The sequence below is a fragment of the Arvicanthis niloticus genome, chromosome 20 (genome assembly GCF_011762505.2).
Source record: "Arvicanthis niloticus isolate mArvNil1 chromosome 20, mArvNil1.pat.X, whole genome shotgun sequence".
NCBI lineage: Eukaryota > Metazoa > Chordata > Mammalia > Rodentia > Muridae > Arvicanthis > Arvicanthis niloticus.
In genome coordinates, this window is record NC_047677.1 from 48,027,505 (window position 1) to 48,044,670 (window position 17,166).

The 17,166-nt window shown below is 54.4% G+C and overlaps 1 protein-coding gene across 2 annotated transcripts in view; it reads right to left on the reverse strand.

Moving 5' to 3' along the window:
- Positions 1–16,213, reverse strand: part of Itpr3 (inositol 1,4,5-trisphosphate receptor type 3) — a 63,909-nt gene extending 47,696 nt beyond the window's left edge. For both annotated transcript variants that reach the window (XM_034524056.2, XM_034524055.2), the window contains exons 1-2: positions 15,822–16,213; positions 2,516–2,586 (exon numbers count right to left, since the gene is read on the reverse strand). In XM_034524056.2, the coding sequence (XP_034379947.1) occupies positions 2,516–2,586; positions 15,822–15,910 (160 nt within the window). In that variant the 5' untranslated portion in view covers positions 15,911–16,213. The remainder of the gene's footprint in view (positions 1–2,515; positions 2,587–15,821) is intronic.
- Positions 16,214–17,166: the final 953 nt, after the last annotated feature.

A 17,166-nucleotide genomic window follows, 5' to 3' on the forward strand; every position in this document is an offset into this window, starting at 1 on the left:
GGGGTCAGCAGGTACCTGGGGTAGGGACAGAAAGGGCAGTGTGGACAATGAGCTGTGAACAACAAGAGTCCTCAGGTGTGACTGACCTCACCCCAAGATGAGAGAGCAGAACATCTGGGGTTCCCAGAACAGTCTGATAACCACCTGACAAATGTCTGCCACAACTCCCCCACCACACACACACACACACACACACACACACCACAGTGATGCTACAGGAAAACCACAAATCCACAAATGCAGGTCTCCGGCAGGAGCTTCAGTCTCTCTGAAGAGGGCGGAGCCCTGAGTCTGGTCCCGAGTTCTAAGGCCCCAATTTGCACCTGCCAGCTGGGAGCTACAGAGAACAGATCCTGTCTGAGACCAGCATCCTTTGGGGCTCAGCAGGACCAAGTGGAGCCTGGATCCCTGCCACACTTCACTATACGGGCCGAGCCAGTGAGGCCAAGAGGATCTCGGGGGGGGGGGTCCCTGTATCCAAGCCTTGGGAAACGACAGAGATGGAACTGTGAAAAGAGTGCCAGGCAAAAGGGTATTTGTTCTTCTGAGTGGCCTTTTTGTTGTCAAAAACTGGCCCCAGACTGTCCACTGGAAGCCAAGGGCGTACCTTCCCCTACCGTGTCCACTTCTCTGTCACTCCATAGGCTGATGGTACACACCTCTGTGCAGACAGTCCCCCCCTGTGATGGCAGCAGCCAGGGGCTCCAGGGGACCTCTGCTTTTCTCTGCCCCTCCCACCCTCCTCTCCTTCTTTTCTTATGCCTCCTCCCCTTCTCCCCTTCCCACTTGCCCAAAGAGCTAGGAGGCAGAAATTGCCAATAAAACCAGAAACACAAAAGCCAGACTATAATCCTGCCCCAGCAGAGCCAGCATTCAAATGACAACCAGACTACAATCCTGCCCCAGCAGAGCCAGCATTCAAATGACAACCAGAATGCCAGGAACTGGGTAGCCCAGTGGGCGACCGAGCTTAACTTACAAGCCTGACTGGAGTTCAATCCCCAGACCAGCAAAGAAAGATTCCCTGAAAGTCATCCTTCCCAGACCTCCACATGTGCACCGTGCATGACCTGCAGGCACCCACTCACACAGTGGTAAAAAAAAAAATATCAGCACTGGGAAGCATCAGAAATCCAGAACCATCTTGGCTACACAGTACATCTGAACTCACTCAGCTAAAAGCCAGAGAGAGAGAGAAGGCTTTGAGAGAGAACGAGATGTAAGTTACACAGAACCCAGAGCGTGCTGGGCTCAACTGATGCAGAAAACTAAACAGAGAAGGAACAGGAGGCCAGGGAGCCAGGGAGTCAGAGAAAGCTCTTCTCCACGGAGAAGAACCCTGAACCTCTCCGGAGCCAGGATCCCTGAACCAGATGGGAGCAGAGCATAGTGAAATGTGCATGCGAGCAAGGCAGAGGGGACAGCAAGTGAGGAGGAGAGGGCTGGCTAGCCACTATGCGGAGCAGGAGGCTGAGGTAGCCAGAGGGAGGAGGGAGAGTGGACCAATGTAGAAACGGGGTGAGACCATAGTGGAGGCAGAGGAAGGCTGGTGGTGGCAGGGAGGGCTCAAGGCTCACTCCCACACAGCTGCTGAGGTACACCTCAACCTGTGACATCGACTTAAGACAAAGCCCTGACACAGCAGTCCAGTGATTGAAGTATGCGTAAAGAAGAAGGCCTCTGCAGGCCAGGGCCCCCAGCGGCAAGCAGCCAAAGGATGCAGGCCACCCCTGCCCAGCATTTTGTTTGATGACGTCTTCCACTAGTCTGTCCCAGAAGAGCAACCACTTTGGAGACCCGGTGGCGTCACACTGGCGTGTTCCTGCCTGCTCCCACCACGCCCAGGCACCAGCTGTCTGGCGTATGTCAGCCTCAGCCCTTGTAGGTAATCCCCTGCTTGGCCCAAGAACAACCAGGCTATCCCTGCATACAACCCTGTCACTGCCAGGGCTATGGAGCCCTCTACCATGGAGGATAAGAGGCCTCTTAAGGGACAACACTTGACCAGGTCACAGGACACAGCCTGTGCTCTGGGTTTTTTTTTATCCAGGAGGAGACACACACACAGCCAGAGGCAGGTGGATATTCAGAGTTAAAAGGTCCACTCCTTTCACCTCACATATGGAGAAACTGAGGCACGGGGAAGGGGGGAAGCATTCTCCTCTGGGCCTCCTAAGGCCTGAGCAATTGTGTTTCCCAGCTTTATTCCCTTAGAGAGAGAGAGAGAGAGAGAGAGAGAGAGAGAGAGAGAGAGAGAGAGAGAGAGAGTGTCATACAAAGAAAGCCCTGTGAGCGTGAGAGGCAGGGAGTTCGGGAAAGATCAGGCCCTTGGCCAGAAGTGGGTGTGCCAGGGAAGGGGGTGTGGTCTTGCAAGGAAAAAGCAGAAATGTATCACACCAAGACAATGTGATGTAGACACAGACCACAGAGGGTGGTCTCAAGCAGACTGGGGTCAACAGACTTAGGTCCAGGACCCTTCGGCCCGGGAGGAATGAAGCTGGAATGGAGGTCTTACCTCGGAACTTCTTGGGGGGATTGTCCAGGTCCCCGGCTGCAGGCTCCACCACACAACGGTCATCCACCAGCCTAGGAGACAGAGCAGCTGGGTTAGAGGGAGGGAAGAGACTCATGTCCCTTGGAGCAGGGAACAGCAAGTGGGATAAGAGACAATGGATGGACAGACAGACAGACAGACAAGATAATAAACCTCAAACTTCCCAGACTCAGCCAAAACCCAAACTAGGGTCTAAAATTCTTTCCTCTGGCCATGGCTGAGGACTGAATCCTGCATCCGTTGAGGGTGTCCATCCATGTTCCATCCCCACCTTCCCCGCCCATCCAAGTACCCATCAGCCCATACATCTACCATCAATCATCCATCTGTCACCTATACCTGCACTTACCCATCCATGCATCCATCCCCGCATCTACCCATCCATTCACCGGTGCTCCCACCCACCCATCTCCCCATTTACCCACCCGCCCACATGCCTCAGTCCATCTACCCATCCATCAGCCCTGTTGAGTTATGTGAGCCATTTGTAGCAGGTCTCCGACATGAATTCAAGGTCCCTGGATTCACAGCTGTCAATCAGAAAAGCCAGAGAGAGGCTGGTGACTGCCACCAACAGGGCCCTCAGCCGGTGTCATTGAACCTGGCACGAACTCCATGCAGATGGTACTGGAGTTCGGTTGGAATGGAGGCAGCCCCGCTGGTGGTCTGAGGAGCTGGAAGGCTGCCTGATGTTTGCATACACTATTTAATTTTCTAAAACCACTTTGCTACTGTTTCCATTTTGCGAGCAGGGAGCCAGAGACGGGAAAGGTTAACATCATAGGGCTGGATTTCGAAGGCAGGCTGTCCAGTGCTAGCAGGTGCTTCAGAGACCTCCGACAGTGACAGGTGGAGAAGGGGCCACAGTCCCCTTGACCTCCCAGCCTCCCGAGCTCTCTCCCTCCCCATCTGTCACAAGTTATCCTGGCCACAGGAACAGCCCCAGGGGGCTACTAAGGTTCCCTGGTAATTTCTACACTCCTGTCCCAAGTATGCTCTCCTCAGAAGTCAGATGCATTGAAAGAATGTCAGCACAGCTGGGCCCTCATTCTTCCATAAGTGGTCCTCATACGGTCCCCACCCCAGCCCATGGCAACTCCATTATTACAAACACTTTGGCTAAAACTTCAGATTAATCCTCAGCTCCTCTCTTCTACCAGCTTCAGCTTTACGGCAGGGTGAAGGCTACCCCTTGTCATATGAAGAATTCCTGTCTAGGTGGGTGGAAAGCACTGGGAGTGTGGTTCAGTTGGCAGAGGACTTGCAACTGAATCAAACTGGACACGCTCACGTATGTCTGCAATCCTGGCATGCACAGGTGGGTGTAGGAAGATCCGAATCGGGTCATCCTCTGCTACACAGTAAATTTTGGGTCAGCCTGGGCTATGTGAGACCCTGCCTCAGACAACAATGAAAACAGAATCTAGACTTTTCCACCATGCCAGACCAGGCCCTTCCATTCTCAACTGAATGCCAGTAACTGCCTAGTCATGGGCATCTTCCCTGCCTCCTCCCTAGCTAGCTGGTCCCCTGCAGAAACCAAGGGAAATCAAGGTTTGGGGTGCACTTGCTTAGCATACAGAGGTCCTGGACCCCATCATCAGCATCATAAAATGGTCAAAAAACAAGTAAAGCCTAAGTTTAGGCATAGTGACTCATGCTTTGAATCCTGGCTCTCAGGAGGCAGAAGCAAGTAGATCTCTGAGTTCAAGACCAGCCTGGTCTACAGCGTGAGTTCCAGGATAGCCAGGGCTACACAGAGAAACCCTGTCTGTTCAGAATCCGCCAGAACCATCAAGGAAACGGAAAGTGACAAGATGGCTCAGTGGACAAAGGTGTCTGCCGCCATGCCTGACCACCTGAGTTGGATCCAGCTTGCTCAAGTTGTGCCCACCTCCACAGGAACATTCTGATTCAGCCCCGTGGGCTCCTCGAAGCTCCTAGGGACTGTCACCTTGCATGTTCCTCTTCTAGGGCCCTCTGCTTCCAGGCACTCTCACTTCCTGCAAACCTCAGCTCAAAGGACCCACGCCCATGGAAGACCCATTCCTTTTAAAACTGTCGCTAGGTTTGGTGACACGCACCTCTAATTCCACTTCTTCGGGAGTAGAGGTGGGAGGATCAGGAGGAGTTCGAGGTTATCCCTCGCTACATAATAAGTTGAAGGCCAGCCTGGGCTACATGATACAGGGCTACCCCATAAATAAACAATACAATCTGTGCACTGCTTTGTGGCAAGCTGCCCCCGCCTTCACCTTCCTTTGTTCTGGTTCCAACCTAGTGGGTAGGTTCCATAAGGATTGGGGAGGAGAGGGGGTTCCTTGCATCCCCTGTGCCCAGACCTGCAGAGCAGGCCGTACAGAACGCATACTGAGTAGGTGAAATAATCTGTTCTACCAGCTGTGGAGAGGAGAACACGCCACAGAGAGGCATGGTCCCTGACTCAGGGAGTTGAAGTCTCATTGAGAAGACGAGTCACACACTGAGAAGAATAACAACAGAAAGATAGACGCTGGTCCCACCGGTGGTACCTTGATGGTGGGTTTTGTCTGGATTTGGGACGGAAAAGGTCAGAGTGTAGCCTATCAGACCAGGTGTGCAAGAGCTCAGCAGCCGCTGAGGTCTTGAATAATGCATAGAATTTCCTGTAAGACATCCATGAATCAGAGCAGCTGGCAGGCTCTCAGCAAAGCCAGAAAAGAGGGGATACAGATGCTGTGCTGGGGAAGGCAGAGACACTGAGGGGGCCTACAAAAGCCCCTGCCAAGGGTGCCAAACCCTTCAGGAGACATGGAAGTCACAGAACGGGGGAGGATACAGAGGCACTGCCCACGGCCTACTCTTGGCCGGTATACAAGGCCTTGTGGGAAGGGAGGGAAGGAGAGGTTGACGTCCCCTTTCCTCAGTAAAACCCAGGATCCAGCCCAGCATGCCCGGAGACCCTTTTCCAGGTCACTCCTACAGGCCATGCAAATAAGCATACACAAGTCAGCCTGGTCTATTCAGTGATATCTCTCTGTTCCTGAACTCACTGGCTCAACTTCTGACAGCCACGCCCACACAGAGCCTAGGGTCTTCAAAGCAGGGAGACCACATGAAGCCTCTCAGAGAGGAATCAGAGCCACTCACATGTAAAGAGAAGCAGCCCAGGACTGCAGCCTAGTACTACAGGGCCCAGGGCCAATGGCAGCCATTGAGGAGCTGCCCCCACGAGCATGGAGACAGAAAGAGGGGCAGGGGACCTTCCTTTCGGGGCTGCTCCTGGGCAGGAAGCCCAGCACTCCATTGAGTTCCATCCAATAACCCCCCCCCCCCCAGAGGCTGTCTCAGGGATGAGACCCTGCTGCATTTTTTTTTAAAGATTTATTTGATGTATTAGAGAGATGACTCGGTGGCTGCTCCTCCAGAGGACCCAGGTTTGATTCCCAGCTACCCCTTGGTGACTCACGACCCTCTGTACCTCCGATACAAAAGTATCCAATGTCCTCTTCTGGCCTCCACAGCACCAGGCATGCAAGCGCTACACAGACATACATGGTAAAATATCCATATATGTGAAAATAAGTATTAAAAAATGATAAAAATGCCAGACAGCGGTGGTGTACGCCTTTAACCCCAGCACTCAGGAGGCAGAGGCAGGTGGATCTCTTGTGAGTTTGAAACCAGTCTGGTCTATAGAGTGAGTTCCAGGACAGCCAGGGCTACACAGAGAAACCCTGTCTCAAAAAACAGAAAGGAAGGAAGGAAGGAAGGAAGGAAGGAAGGAAGGAAGGAAGGAAGGAAGGAAGAAAGAAAGACAGACTGACTGACTCACGTGTATGTGTAAGTGTATGTCATGGATGTCACATATGCAGGTGCCCATGGGACCCATGGGGGCAGTAATCCCTGGAGCCTCCCTGTGCTCAAGCTGAAAACTAAGTTCCAGTCCTCCGTCCTCTGCAAAAGGAATGCTCCCTCTGCTGAGGCCTCTCTCCACTCTAGCCTCGACCCTTTTACTTGAAGAGTGTCTACAGGATCCAGGGCACCCCAAGCCTCGCTTCCACAGTTTCTGAGCCTTACTGAAGTGGCTCAGGCCATGTTTCGTGATGATGAGGTGACAGGGAGGGGAAGGATGCCATTAACAGATAATGGGAAAGCCTTTATCAGATGGGCTGCTGGGAACCTGGGGACCAGAGACAGGCCTGAAGACACCAGACAGGTAAGTTATGGTGACAGCCTAGAAAAGTGTCCCCAGATTGCCATCTGGGCCCTGGTCCCACAGACCCCACCCAGCAGCAAAGTGAAACTCCCCACGTCCAACCACCCACTATCACCGGGGAAGGCGAGCACAGCCTCGCCTCAGCCTGCCTCAGCTGCTACGGCTAGAACGCTGGGCCTGCGACAGATGCCCAGGGTGGGTGGAAACCCACAGAGGCACCCCTACTCCCCCCACCCAGTGCTGCGGCATCTCTGGGAGTAGCATCCTTATCCTCTCCCAGGTCGACAGCCACGGGCGCACACCTGGCGTCAGAACCCAAGCCAACTAACTCCACAGCCCCCCTCACCTCTAAGACCCTTCCACTCGGCTCCCTCTGTCTGAGGTCCCACCCTGCACCCTGGTGTATTGTCAGTTCCCCTCATCTGCTCTGAAGAGCCTCACCCAAAGGTGGGGAGAGCCACCTGGGCCATACAGCTAGTCAGATACATGATGCCCCCCCCCCCCAGTCAGGCTCAACAAAGCTTCTGTGAGATCTATGATGTGCTGGGTGTGAACCCATGCCCACCCTGCTAAATGCCCAGGGTACAGGATCATCCTGTCCACACCTGCCCACCAGGCCCCGGCCACAAAAAAAGGCCCTAAAGACAGGCCCTGCGGCTAGCCTGCACTACATAGCACAGGATGGAGGGGTGGGGATCCTATCAGGAGGACCCCAGGGGAGGAATCAGCTTGCTCTAGAAAGCTATGAAGTCTCCCCCTGAAGTGCTCAAGGAGTCTGCACCCCAAGACCTCGGTCTAAGAGAGGAAGGCTGCATCCCAGGACCTGCCTGGCCCGTTTGGCACATGGTGGACTTTGAGACCCAGGTAGAGCCATGGGAAAGGCAGTGGGGTAGGCTGGGCTGGCTGGAGATTAGATAAGAAGGAAAGGTTCTAGATAAAAGCGGGTCAGTGGCTTCTGGGGAAACTGACTCAAAGCCTGTGCCAACCAGCTCAGCCACCAATAGCATGGGACAGAGGGGAACCCCCGAGAGCACCCCCTCCATCCACAGTGGACCCGGGAAAGAGAACTGTAACCAGTCCTGTACACGAGAGTATGCACAGTGGCAGTTCCCAGCCCAGGTCTCCTGACCTTAGCCTGGGGCACAGGCTAGCCCTCCACAGCCAGTGACCCTGGGGAAGCCCACTGCCAACAGTAGGCACTTTAAGACCTGAGGGAGGAGTTAGAGGAATCCAGGGAGATCAGGGTTGCACCTGCTGATAGGATCTGAATGTTGGAAAAGGAACCCAGGCTCAGTGGCTAGGGTCTCAGACTGTCACATCCCGGCCCCCACCCCTCTACCCAGAAAGCATCCCTTTCTTTGCCTGTGCCTGTATGCACCAAGAAGCCACTCTGTGGCATCCGATGGGCCAGGCAGCCTGTGGGACGTACAGAATTCAATAGCTGCATAGATCATGGCTTCTGGGAGCTCAGGGACAAGAGGGAACAGTAAGACCTTGGCCTCAGTGAGGGAAGCACAGATGAGTGAACTTGGCCCAGCAGCCTGGGTTCCAGCTCTGAGAGCTCTACCCGAGGGCCTGGGTTTCTGGCTCAGGATCAGGGGGGCAGCTGTGTGCACGGAAAGACACATCTGTAAAGGCCAAGGAGAAGAGAGACAAGGGACAGGCATGGGAAGAAGAAGGGATCACTGGGCAGGAGAGGTCCTGGGATGCAGCCTTCCTCTCTTAGACCGAGGTCTTGGGGTCTTGCAGACTCCTTGAGCACTTCAGGGAGAGACTTCATAGCTTTCTAGAGCAAGCTGGTTCCTCCCCTGAGATCCTCCTGCTAGGATCCCCACCCCTCCATCCTGTGCTGTGTAGTGCAGGCTAGCCACAGGGCCTGTCTTTAGGGCTTCTGTGTGGGCTGACCACACCTCAGGCCCTAGCCCTCCAGGCCTTCGATCCATCATCGCTCAGACACAATGCTCTGCCTGACCCATTTGTACAGTAACAGAGGCTGAGGAGACTCAGCAGGATAGAACTTCAGGCCCAGCGCCCCACCTCCAGACTACCTCAGAACTCTCAAGGAAACTGAGTGAGTGACACAGAGCCCCCAAAACAGAAGCTGGGGCCTGGACATCAAGTGGGAAAGCAGAAGCAGGAAACAGGCCCTGGGTTTGGATACAAAGCTTCAGAAGCCAAACACTGGCCATGTTGGGCCATGAAGTCCAAGGCACAGTGAGGCCATTGGACTACGGACTGAGAATAGGCTCTGTTAGGGCCCAGCCCTGTGCGAGCATGTATGTTTGTTTCTTTCTTTTGAGAAATGGTCACACCATATAGTCCTGGCTGTCCTGGAACTCACAGAGAGCCACCTGTGTCTGCTTCCTGAGTGCTGGGATTAAATGCACACACACATGGATTGGAGTGTTTGTTTGTTTGGGACAGAGTCTCTTGTAACACAGACTCTAGCCAAAAGCAACCCACGCAGCTGAGGCTGACCTAGAACTCATAACCTTCCTGCTTCTGTCTCACAAGTGCTGGGTCTGCAGTTATGGGCCACCGCACCCTGTTTTATAGGATGCTCAGGGTAGACGCAGGGCTTCATGCAAGCCTGCTAAGCACTCCCCTCAACTGAGCCCCATTCCCACCTACAGGTATCTTTTCCTGAAATAATATAGGTGATTCAAGGGACAGCAAAGGCTGGGGCGATTGACAGGCCTGTGACCACAGCCTTCCCCATCCCTGTCATCACCACGAGACATATTTGATTCTCCTCTTCCTGACCCATGTCACCAAGAGTCTCCCATTGGACACCTGGAGACCGGTTGCGGCAAAGGCCGGAGGAAGGGCCGATGGCCAGCTGGCTGACTCTCCAGTGAGGTGAGGGACGAGATTTGCTAATCAAATAAACACCTGTTGCAGCTGGGGCTGAGATTTGTGTTTGCTGCCCCTCAGCTCTGCCCACCTGCCAGCTGAAAGCCTCTGGACAGATGGGAACAGGCAGCAAGTCCCTCCTGTCATCCCAAGGGTAAGCCTCAGTAATTAATGAGTGTGCCTCTCAGCCAATACCCTCCACCACTCGGGGCAACAGCCGACCCACTTCTGTGCCCAACTACCCTCCTGCAGGCCCTGCAGCCTCCTCTAGTTCATATCTGGTTCATATTCCAGGCTCCTGAGTGTTGGAAAACTCAGGTACCAACACTGAGCAGCCTGGCCCTGGGTTAGTCAGCCTGCCTGCTGTGTGTGTGTGTGGGGGGGGGGACCTCTGAGCTCACACACCCTCCTGGAGATGAAGCAGAAGAAATTCTTCTCCCTCCCTCCCTCCCCTCCCCTCCTCCCCTCCCTGCCCCAACCCCAGCCCCTGCTCGCAGGGAGGGGCCCCAGCTGCACATTTGATGTAGTCTAGTGGGCAGGGCTGTAAGTGGACGTCCACACAGAGATCCCAGCTGTGTGTACAAGATTATCGAAACCCAGAAACCTGCCCCCAAGCTGAGAGCAGAAAGCTGGTGTGTCCCCACCCTGCAACCCAGCTTCTCTCCCCACCCCCAACCCAGCCACCACCCATCGGGCCAAGCTAGGGAAGGGACACAGGGTCAAGAATGCAGGGCAAGGCGGCGTGGGCAGCTGACTAAAGCAGGATTCTTCCAGGCCAAATTGCTGGATTCAGCCTGAGACCCTAGAGTCTTGAGGCAGAAGCCGAGCCTGGTTCTGTCCTCTGCAGACCCCTATGCTGCCCCTCTCAATGTCCATGGGGACATCACACCCATGTGCCCGCTGCATGGGACCTGTACCACGCCCAACTAAGAGGGTGGAGGCTCTCACTCCCACCAGCCATGCAACACTCATCAACATGTGACACGAATTGGGTCAGACCCTCTGTGGTACAGTCCTGCCTCCACCAGCAGACAAAAAGCACAACGCGAACCTAGGAGCCAGCTGATAGGCAAAAAAGTAGGCCTTCCCTTTGATCTTCACCCGGACAGCTAAACAGGTGTCTGAACATGTGAGCTCCAGGATGCTCAGGGCAAAATTTGAAGTTTGCCAGGCAGCCCACATAGCGGGTAGGTACCAGGAGTGCTTTCATGAGTCACAGAGCCCGCTACCATGTGATTCTGTGCTACCACAACAGGGTGTCAGCTTGGGAGAGGGCAGACATGTCCAGGAGACAGGATGCAAAGAGGGGCTCTGCTTTGTTTGTAAAGGCTTCTGTGCCTGCTCACAAGGATGGTGGCCCAGAAGGGACACTCGTTAGCCACGGCAGCACAGCCACAGACACTACTTGAGCTGTTTCAAATTTCCTCCAGGAAACATGCTTAAAAAAAAAAAAAATCAGGAAAAAAAAATACAAGTTTTCAAAACCTGAGTCTGCAAGCATGGGACTAGCTGAGGCTAGCCCACTGCCTAGGGCTAAAGAACACAAGTGTAGTACCTCCTTCCAATGAAGTCACAATTAAGCCAAGGCAGATCTCAAATGTATCTGGGAAATGCAGGCAGCTGGGGAGGGACCATCCCTCCTCCAGGAATTACAAGGTCTCACTTAGGGCTCAAAGAGACCCAGTGAGGTACCAAGCTGTACAGGTGTGACACACTAGAACTCAGTCCAGAAACAATACCTGGCACCCAGTAGGTACTTCATGGGAGTTTGCTTAATGACTCCGGCAGATCAAGCAGACAGGCTTCTGCACAGGCTGCTTAGGAACCCAAGCCCTGGGTACACGTTAAGGAGACTGAGCAGGACAGTGCATACCTGTGATCCCAATCGGTGGGTCCCCAGGGCAAGAGGAGGCACAGTTTTGAAGTCAGCCAGAGTTACAAAGCAAGGCTGTCTCAAAAGACCAGAAAGCTTCGTCTAGGAAGGGCCTCGCCTATGCTATACTTTTCAGTGATACGACCCAGAAAAGGCTTCCAAAATAATAATAATAATAATAATAATAATAATAATAATAATACATACATACATACATACATACATACGTAAAAAAATAAAGGAACTTCAGGAGTCTTAATAATTTTGTTTTCCCTAGACAGGGTCTCACTATGTAGCCCTGGGCTGTCCTGGGCCTTGCTCTGTAGACCAGGCTGGCCTTGAATTCAGAAATCCACCTGCCTCTGCCTCCTGAGTGCTGGGATTAAAGGCATAAGCCACTACACCCAGCATTAAATCTTCCTTAAAAAGAGAGAGTGTGTGTAAATACACAGGATGTACTAGAGATATGATTCTTCTGGCAGAGCCCTGGGTTTGATCCCAGCATGGGGGGGGGGGGGGCAGTTACTCTGAGAAGGCAGAGTTGTGGGAATACTCAGTCAGTGATGGGGTGGGAGCTGGAGAGCGGGTCCCTGAGCATCTGAGGATCCTAATGGAGGGCTCCTCACCTGGGGACCTGTGGCTTCCCACACTTTACCCCACACTTAGGGTCTTCACCTCCAGTGCCCTCCTTCCCAAGATATGTCAGGTAAAGACAGAAGGACAGAGAAGAGGCTGGGGCCCTCTTGATCCCGTGTCTGACTACCCCCTGACTACCCCATGACAGGGTGACCCAGGTCCAGGGGTGCACATCCCCCCTCAAAAGTGACCCCAGGCCTATTAATGTCAACAAAGTGTCCCTGACAGATGCCTCTTCAAAATTTACTTAACCTGCATCCCCAACTCAATCCCTGGGAGCCTACAGCTACTCTGGGGACACTGAAAGGTCTCCAAGGGACCAGATGGGACCTAACAGGTCCTCCCTGCGTTCCTGTAAGGGAGACCTGGCCGTGAGCCCCAGCAACCCCCCCCTTCCTCCCCAATCCGCAGTGGCAGCTCTGGCCTCTTATGCCTCCACCTGGGTGAGGGGTGAGGCCAGCCGTGGCCACGCTTCTCTGCCAAGAACAGGTATAGGCCTGCTAGGTCCACTCCCCAGACCCCTCCCAGCCTCCCAACCCAGTTAATATACAATCTTCATGGGACCTCTAATTACCCCGGAGGTTTTGACTGGCTGTCTCCTTAACTGCTCTGGCCCCAAACCCCAAGTGCTGGGGCAGCTATCTACCCAGTAAGGCTGCCTGTCTTCAACAAATTCTCTAATTGAATGCCAGCCAGACACAGGGCAGAGAAATGGGCCCAGACGCTCCATCACACCAGGCCCAGGGTTCACGACCCTGTGCCCCAACAGCCACAGGAAAGGCTGCGGGAGCAGAGTTAAGGGTGGAGGCAGACAGACCTGAGTAAGAGGAGCAGAGAAATTCACAGAGCCATGCTCCTGGCCCTGGGGATTGAATTTATAAGGCAGCATCGAAGGCTGAGGGTATAGCTCAGAGGCAGTGCACGGGAACCATACCTACATGTATGGTTTGCATGCCTCACACCAGGGTCCCACTCCCAGCTCTGCAGAAAAGGAAACAGAAGCAAGGAGATTTTGGTTCAGTCAGACTAAGCATGCAGTCTCTTAGAGTCTATGTGTCTACCAAGCTTGACTTTTTTCTTTGTTTGTCTGTCTTGGGTTTTTATTTTTTGTTTTTTGACAAGGATCTTTGTAGCCCAGGCTAGCCTTCAATTCCTTATATAGCAGAGGCTGTCCTTCAATTCGTGGTCCACCAGCCACCACCTCCTGAGTGCTGGGATTACAGACCCCACTCCACAGGATCTACAGAGTTCCTACAGGATGTGGTAAAAGTACTGTCTTCATCAGCTCTAAGCTCCCAGAAAGCGGGAAGGTCACAAGTCCCCAGCACAGCGCAGCCATGCTCATGAATATAGGGGTGGAACAGCTAGCTCACCAACTCTGCAAGCCTGCAGCATTAGCTGGGTCTACAGGGAGCCCACAGAGCTTGGTTTGCACCAGAGAGCAGTTTGAAAATGTCACAGAAAACAAAAAAACCAAAATAGGATTAATTCTGCCCTGGAAGGTGGGGTCTCAGCTCTTTCAAAAGAGGCCACTTGGGGCCAGGTCTCAGGGGGGTGAGGCAGGTTTACTCAGGGAGTCACAGGGGAGCAAAGGTAAAGAGACCAGGGGGAGGTTCCAGGAAACACACCTGAACTTCTGGTGTATGAGAAAATGAGGGCCAAGACCTGCACGCCAGGGCCAGGCTGGGAAAGCACCTGCCAATTTTCGAGGGGGGGCGGGGAGAGTACATAGGAAGGGGTACCCTGGGGTCAAGGGCTCTCAGATGTCCCTGAGAACTGCCCTGAGGTCCAGGTGGACTAAAAGTAGCAGCTCCTGGGGCAGGAAGGACCAAGAAGAAGAAAGTGTCCTGAGAACAGGGGAGCAGAAGCTGGAGACATGGCTCAGTGACTTAGAGCGCTGGTCTCTCTTGCAGAGGACCTGGGTTCATCTCCAACACCCACAAGACTGGCTCACACCCTTCTGTGGTCTCAGGAGATCCAATGCGGTCTTCTGGCCTCTTCTGCCACAGAGCACCCACATGGTACACAGACAATACATGCCAGCAAAACACTCGTACACATGAAATAATTGTTAAAAGAGAGAGAGAGAGAGAGAGAGAGAGAGAGAGAGAGAGAGAGAGAGCAGAAGGACTTCCAGACCAGGGAGGCTGCCTGAGGACAGGGAAAGGGACCTTAGATGCTTCCCTTGCTCTGTTAATCCTCGAGGTGCTTAAACATCTACCCTGTGTGCAGCCCTGAGCCAGACACACCAACAAAATGTGACTATTTTTTTCCAAGAATCTACAGGGTTGGGGTAGAGGGAATTGGGGCTCCCACTTTTGGCTTTGCCGTCCCCCCCCCCCCCCCGCCCCAACACACACCTCGTTCTACAGAAGCATGTGAAATACTGACAGGGCTCCAAGCCAGGCCTGCAAAGATGCTGGGCCAGATGTGGCTCCACCCCTCTTCTCTGGGCGAGAAATCTGATGGGGAGGTGTGTGTGTGTGTGTGTGTGTGTGTGTGTGTGTGTGTGTGTGTAGGAATCTTCATCTGACCTGGGGGTGTGTGGGAGAGCCTGGAGGATGCTGGAAGGAGAGAGGAAGACTGGAACTCCCATCTCTGCCTCCTCTGGCAGAGAGAGGCCCTCCAGGTTTCTCTTCCCTACAGCACATTGAATTCCAACCACCAAGAGGAAAGAGAGCAAGTGACCCAGGAGCCTCCCACCTGCAGGGCTAACTTTTTAAAGAGAATTCCTGATATACTTCCAAAGCCCCCAGAGAGGGGTCACCCTCTGGGCTGCTGGATGGTACTGAAAAGATGAGACCACAGAACATTAGCCACTACTCCCCATTCCCCACTATCACCCCACCCCGAAAATGGGGCAAAAAAAGACTAGATCCAGGCCTTTGCACTCACTCCATGCCTCCAGCGGCAAGGTGCCCAGAGGTTCTCCAAAAAGATACAGGGATTCTAACCTCTTCCAGCTACAGGCCTGGTACCAGCATGGGATGAAATCAATTCCGGGCTTAACCAGCCCAGACCCCGGGGGGGTGACAGCCAGAATTAATTAATGTTTGTAAAGTACTCTAGAGAACCTGGGACCAGGGACCCGGGGGCGCCAGAGTAGCTACACAGGAAATTGACAGGGAGGAGGAGCGGTGAGAGGGGGGCCAGCTGGCCAAGACCTGGGCCGCCTGGACAAGGAGGGTAAAGAAAACACGCTGACGAGGGGATGGGACACAAGGAGAGTGAAAAGATGCTACCCCTCCAGATAAATAAACAAACAAACAAACAAACCGATTGGAGGTGGGGCCATAGAGGTGTGTGCCAGGCTCCAGGCTGAGCCAACCCTAGCACCCCACCCCCAATCCCAGACAAGCACACCCAGGCCTTCTCCAAGAACTCTGGCCTCAGCCACCTGCACCAGCCGAGGACCACTTGCAAAGGAAGTCCAAACCCCTCAGCCACGATTTAAGAAAAGGAGTGTGCCAGAAGTGGCGGGCTTCGTGGGCCCTGACGCCTCCTGGAACTCCCCAGGGCACCCGATTACTACCTGAGCAAACAGCGGACTTCCTTTCCCTAAGAGAGCAGGGGCCAGCGTCCCCTAGCTTCTGGAGACTGGGCTGTCCAAGCAAGCCTCTATCAAGTGGGTAGGGGACCGGACATTGGGAGACAAGCAGCTGGTACGGTAGCGCAGATGCCCCCCTCTCTGCCCTAGGCTCACTCACCCCAAAGTGCTGATGAAGCCATTGACGGAGCCCTCGGCGTACAGGGACACAATGTCCCCGATGTGAAGAAAGCTGGACATTTCATTCATGGCTTCGGCCCTCCGGGGCTCGAGGCGGCAAGGTCGCCCAGGAGCGAGCTGCCAGGCTCAGTGCAGAGGACTGAGGCGCGCTGGGCGGAGAGGGGTGCAGTGCCACCTCGCAGCCCGGCGACCGGGACGATCTGGACGGCCGGGGTGGGCTGGTGAACACCAGAGAGCGAGGAGGCGCGGCGCGGCCGGGGTCCGGGTGAAGAGGTGCCCGCGTCTCTGCGCGCCCCGCAGCCCTCCAGCCCGGCCCGGCCCGCGCGTACCTGCAGCCGGGAAGGAGCAGGAAGTCTCGGGCCGCCACACACATGCAAATCCCGCCTGGGAGGCGGGGAGGCCACACCCCGCCCCGCCCCCGCCGCGGCTCCCACGTGCACCCGCGCCCGGGGCTCAGCCTCTTCCACACCGAGCGCGTGCTCGCCTGCACCCCCAAAACGCCCAGCGTGCCACCGGACGACCCCCAGGCTCTAGCACGCTCTCTAGACGGTTGCCCACCGGCACCACGCTACACTTCGGGGTTCTCCACCCTCAGAGATCCCCAGCTCGCCCAGCCTGCGGCCCACGCGTGGCCGAGCACACCGGGAACTTGGCCACGGTCACCCTGCGGCAACCGCGCCCAGCTGAGAACCGTCTTGCGCCTGGATGTGCGCTCAAGCCCTTAGCGTTGCAAATCAGGATTCATTTCTCTCAACATGAAAAGGCTTTTCATTGCACAATAGAAAGGCTTGGACTTGGAGGGGAAATGAAGCAATGGGGTGGGTTTGGGTGTTTTTATTGTTGTTGAGGTTTTTTTTTCTCTCTCTCTCTCTCCCACATTCCTGTGTACAAAGAGATCCAACTTCCGAATCAGTTCGGCCGCTCCCTCTCCAGGAGGAATTGGCTCCATTTTCTCTTGGCTCCTTCTGTCACTGCTTTAAAATAAATAAATAATCCTGGGAGGGGGGGAAGCATTACCTCCTCTAATTGATAGTGCTCCCCGTCCTCTAATTGATAGTGCTCCCCGGCGCCCACTAAAACAAGTTCTCTTGTTCACAAAGTTCAGCCCTCAAACTCATCGCCAAGTTGACTACTTTCTATTCTGCGCCACAGAGGCTGGGCGTTTGCTTCCTAGTGCTTTGGTTTGAACTCCTGAGATAAGAATGCCCCCACCCCTGCCAACCTCCTCCCCTCCTTCGGTCACGTTTGCTCCCTCCTCCCCATCCCTCCACCCCCTTATTTCCTGAGGGGCGGGAATGGGGGCGTTTGTCCTTGGGAGAAAAGAA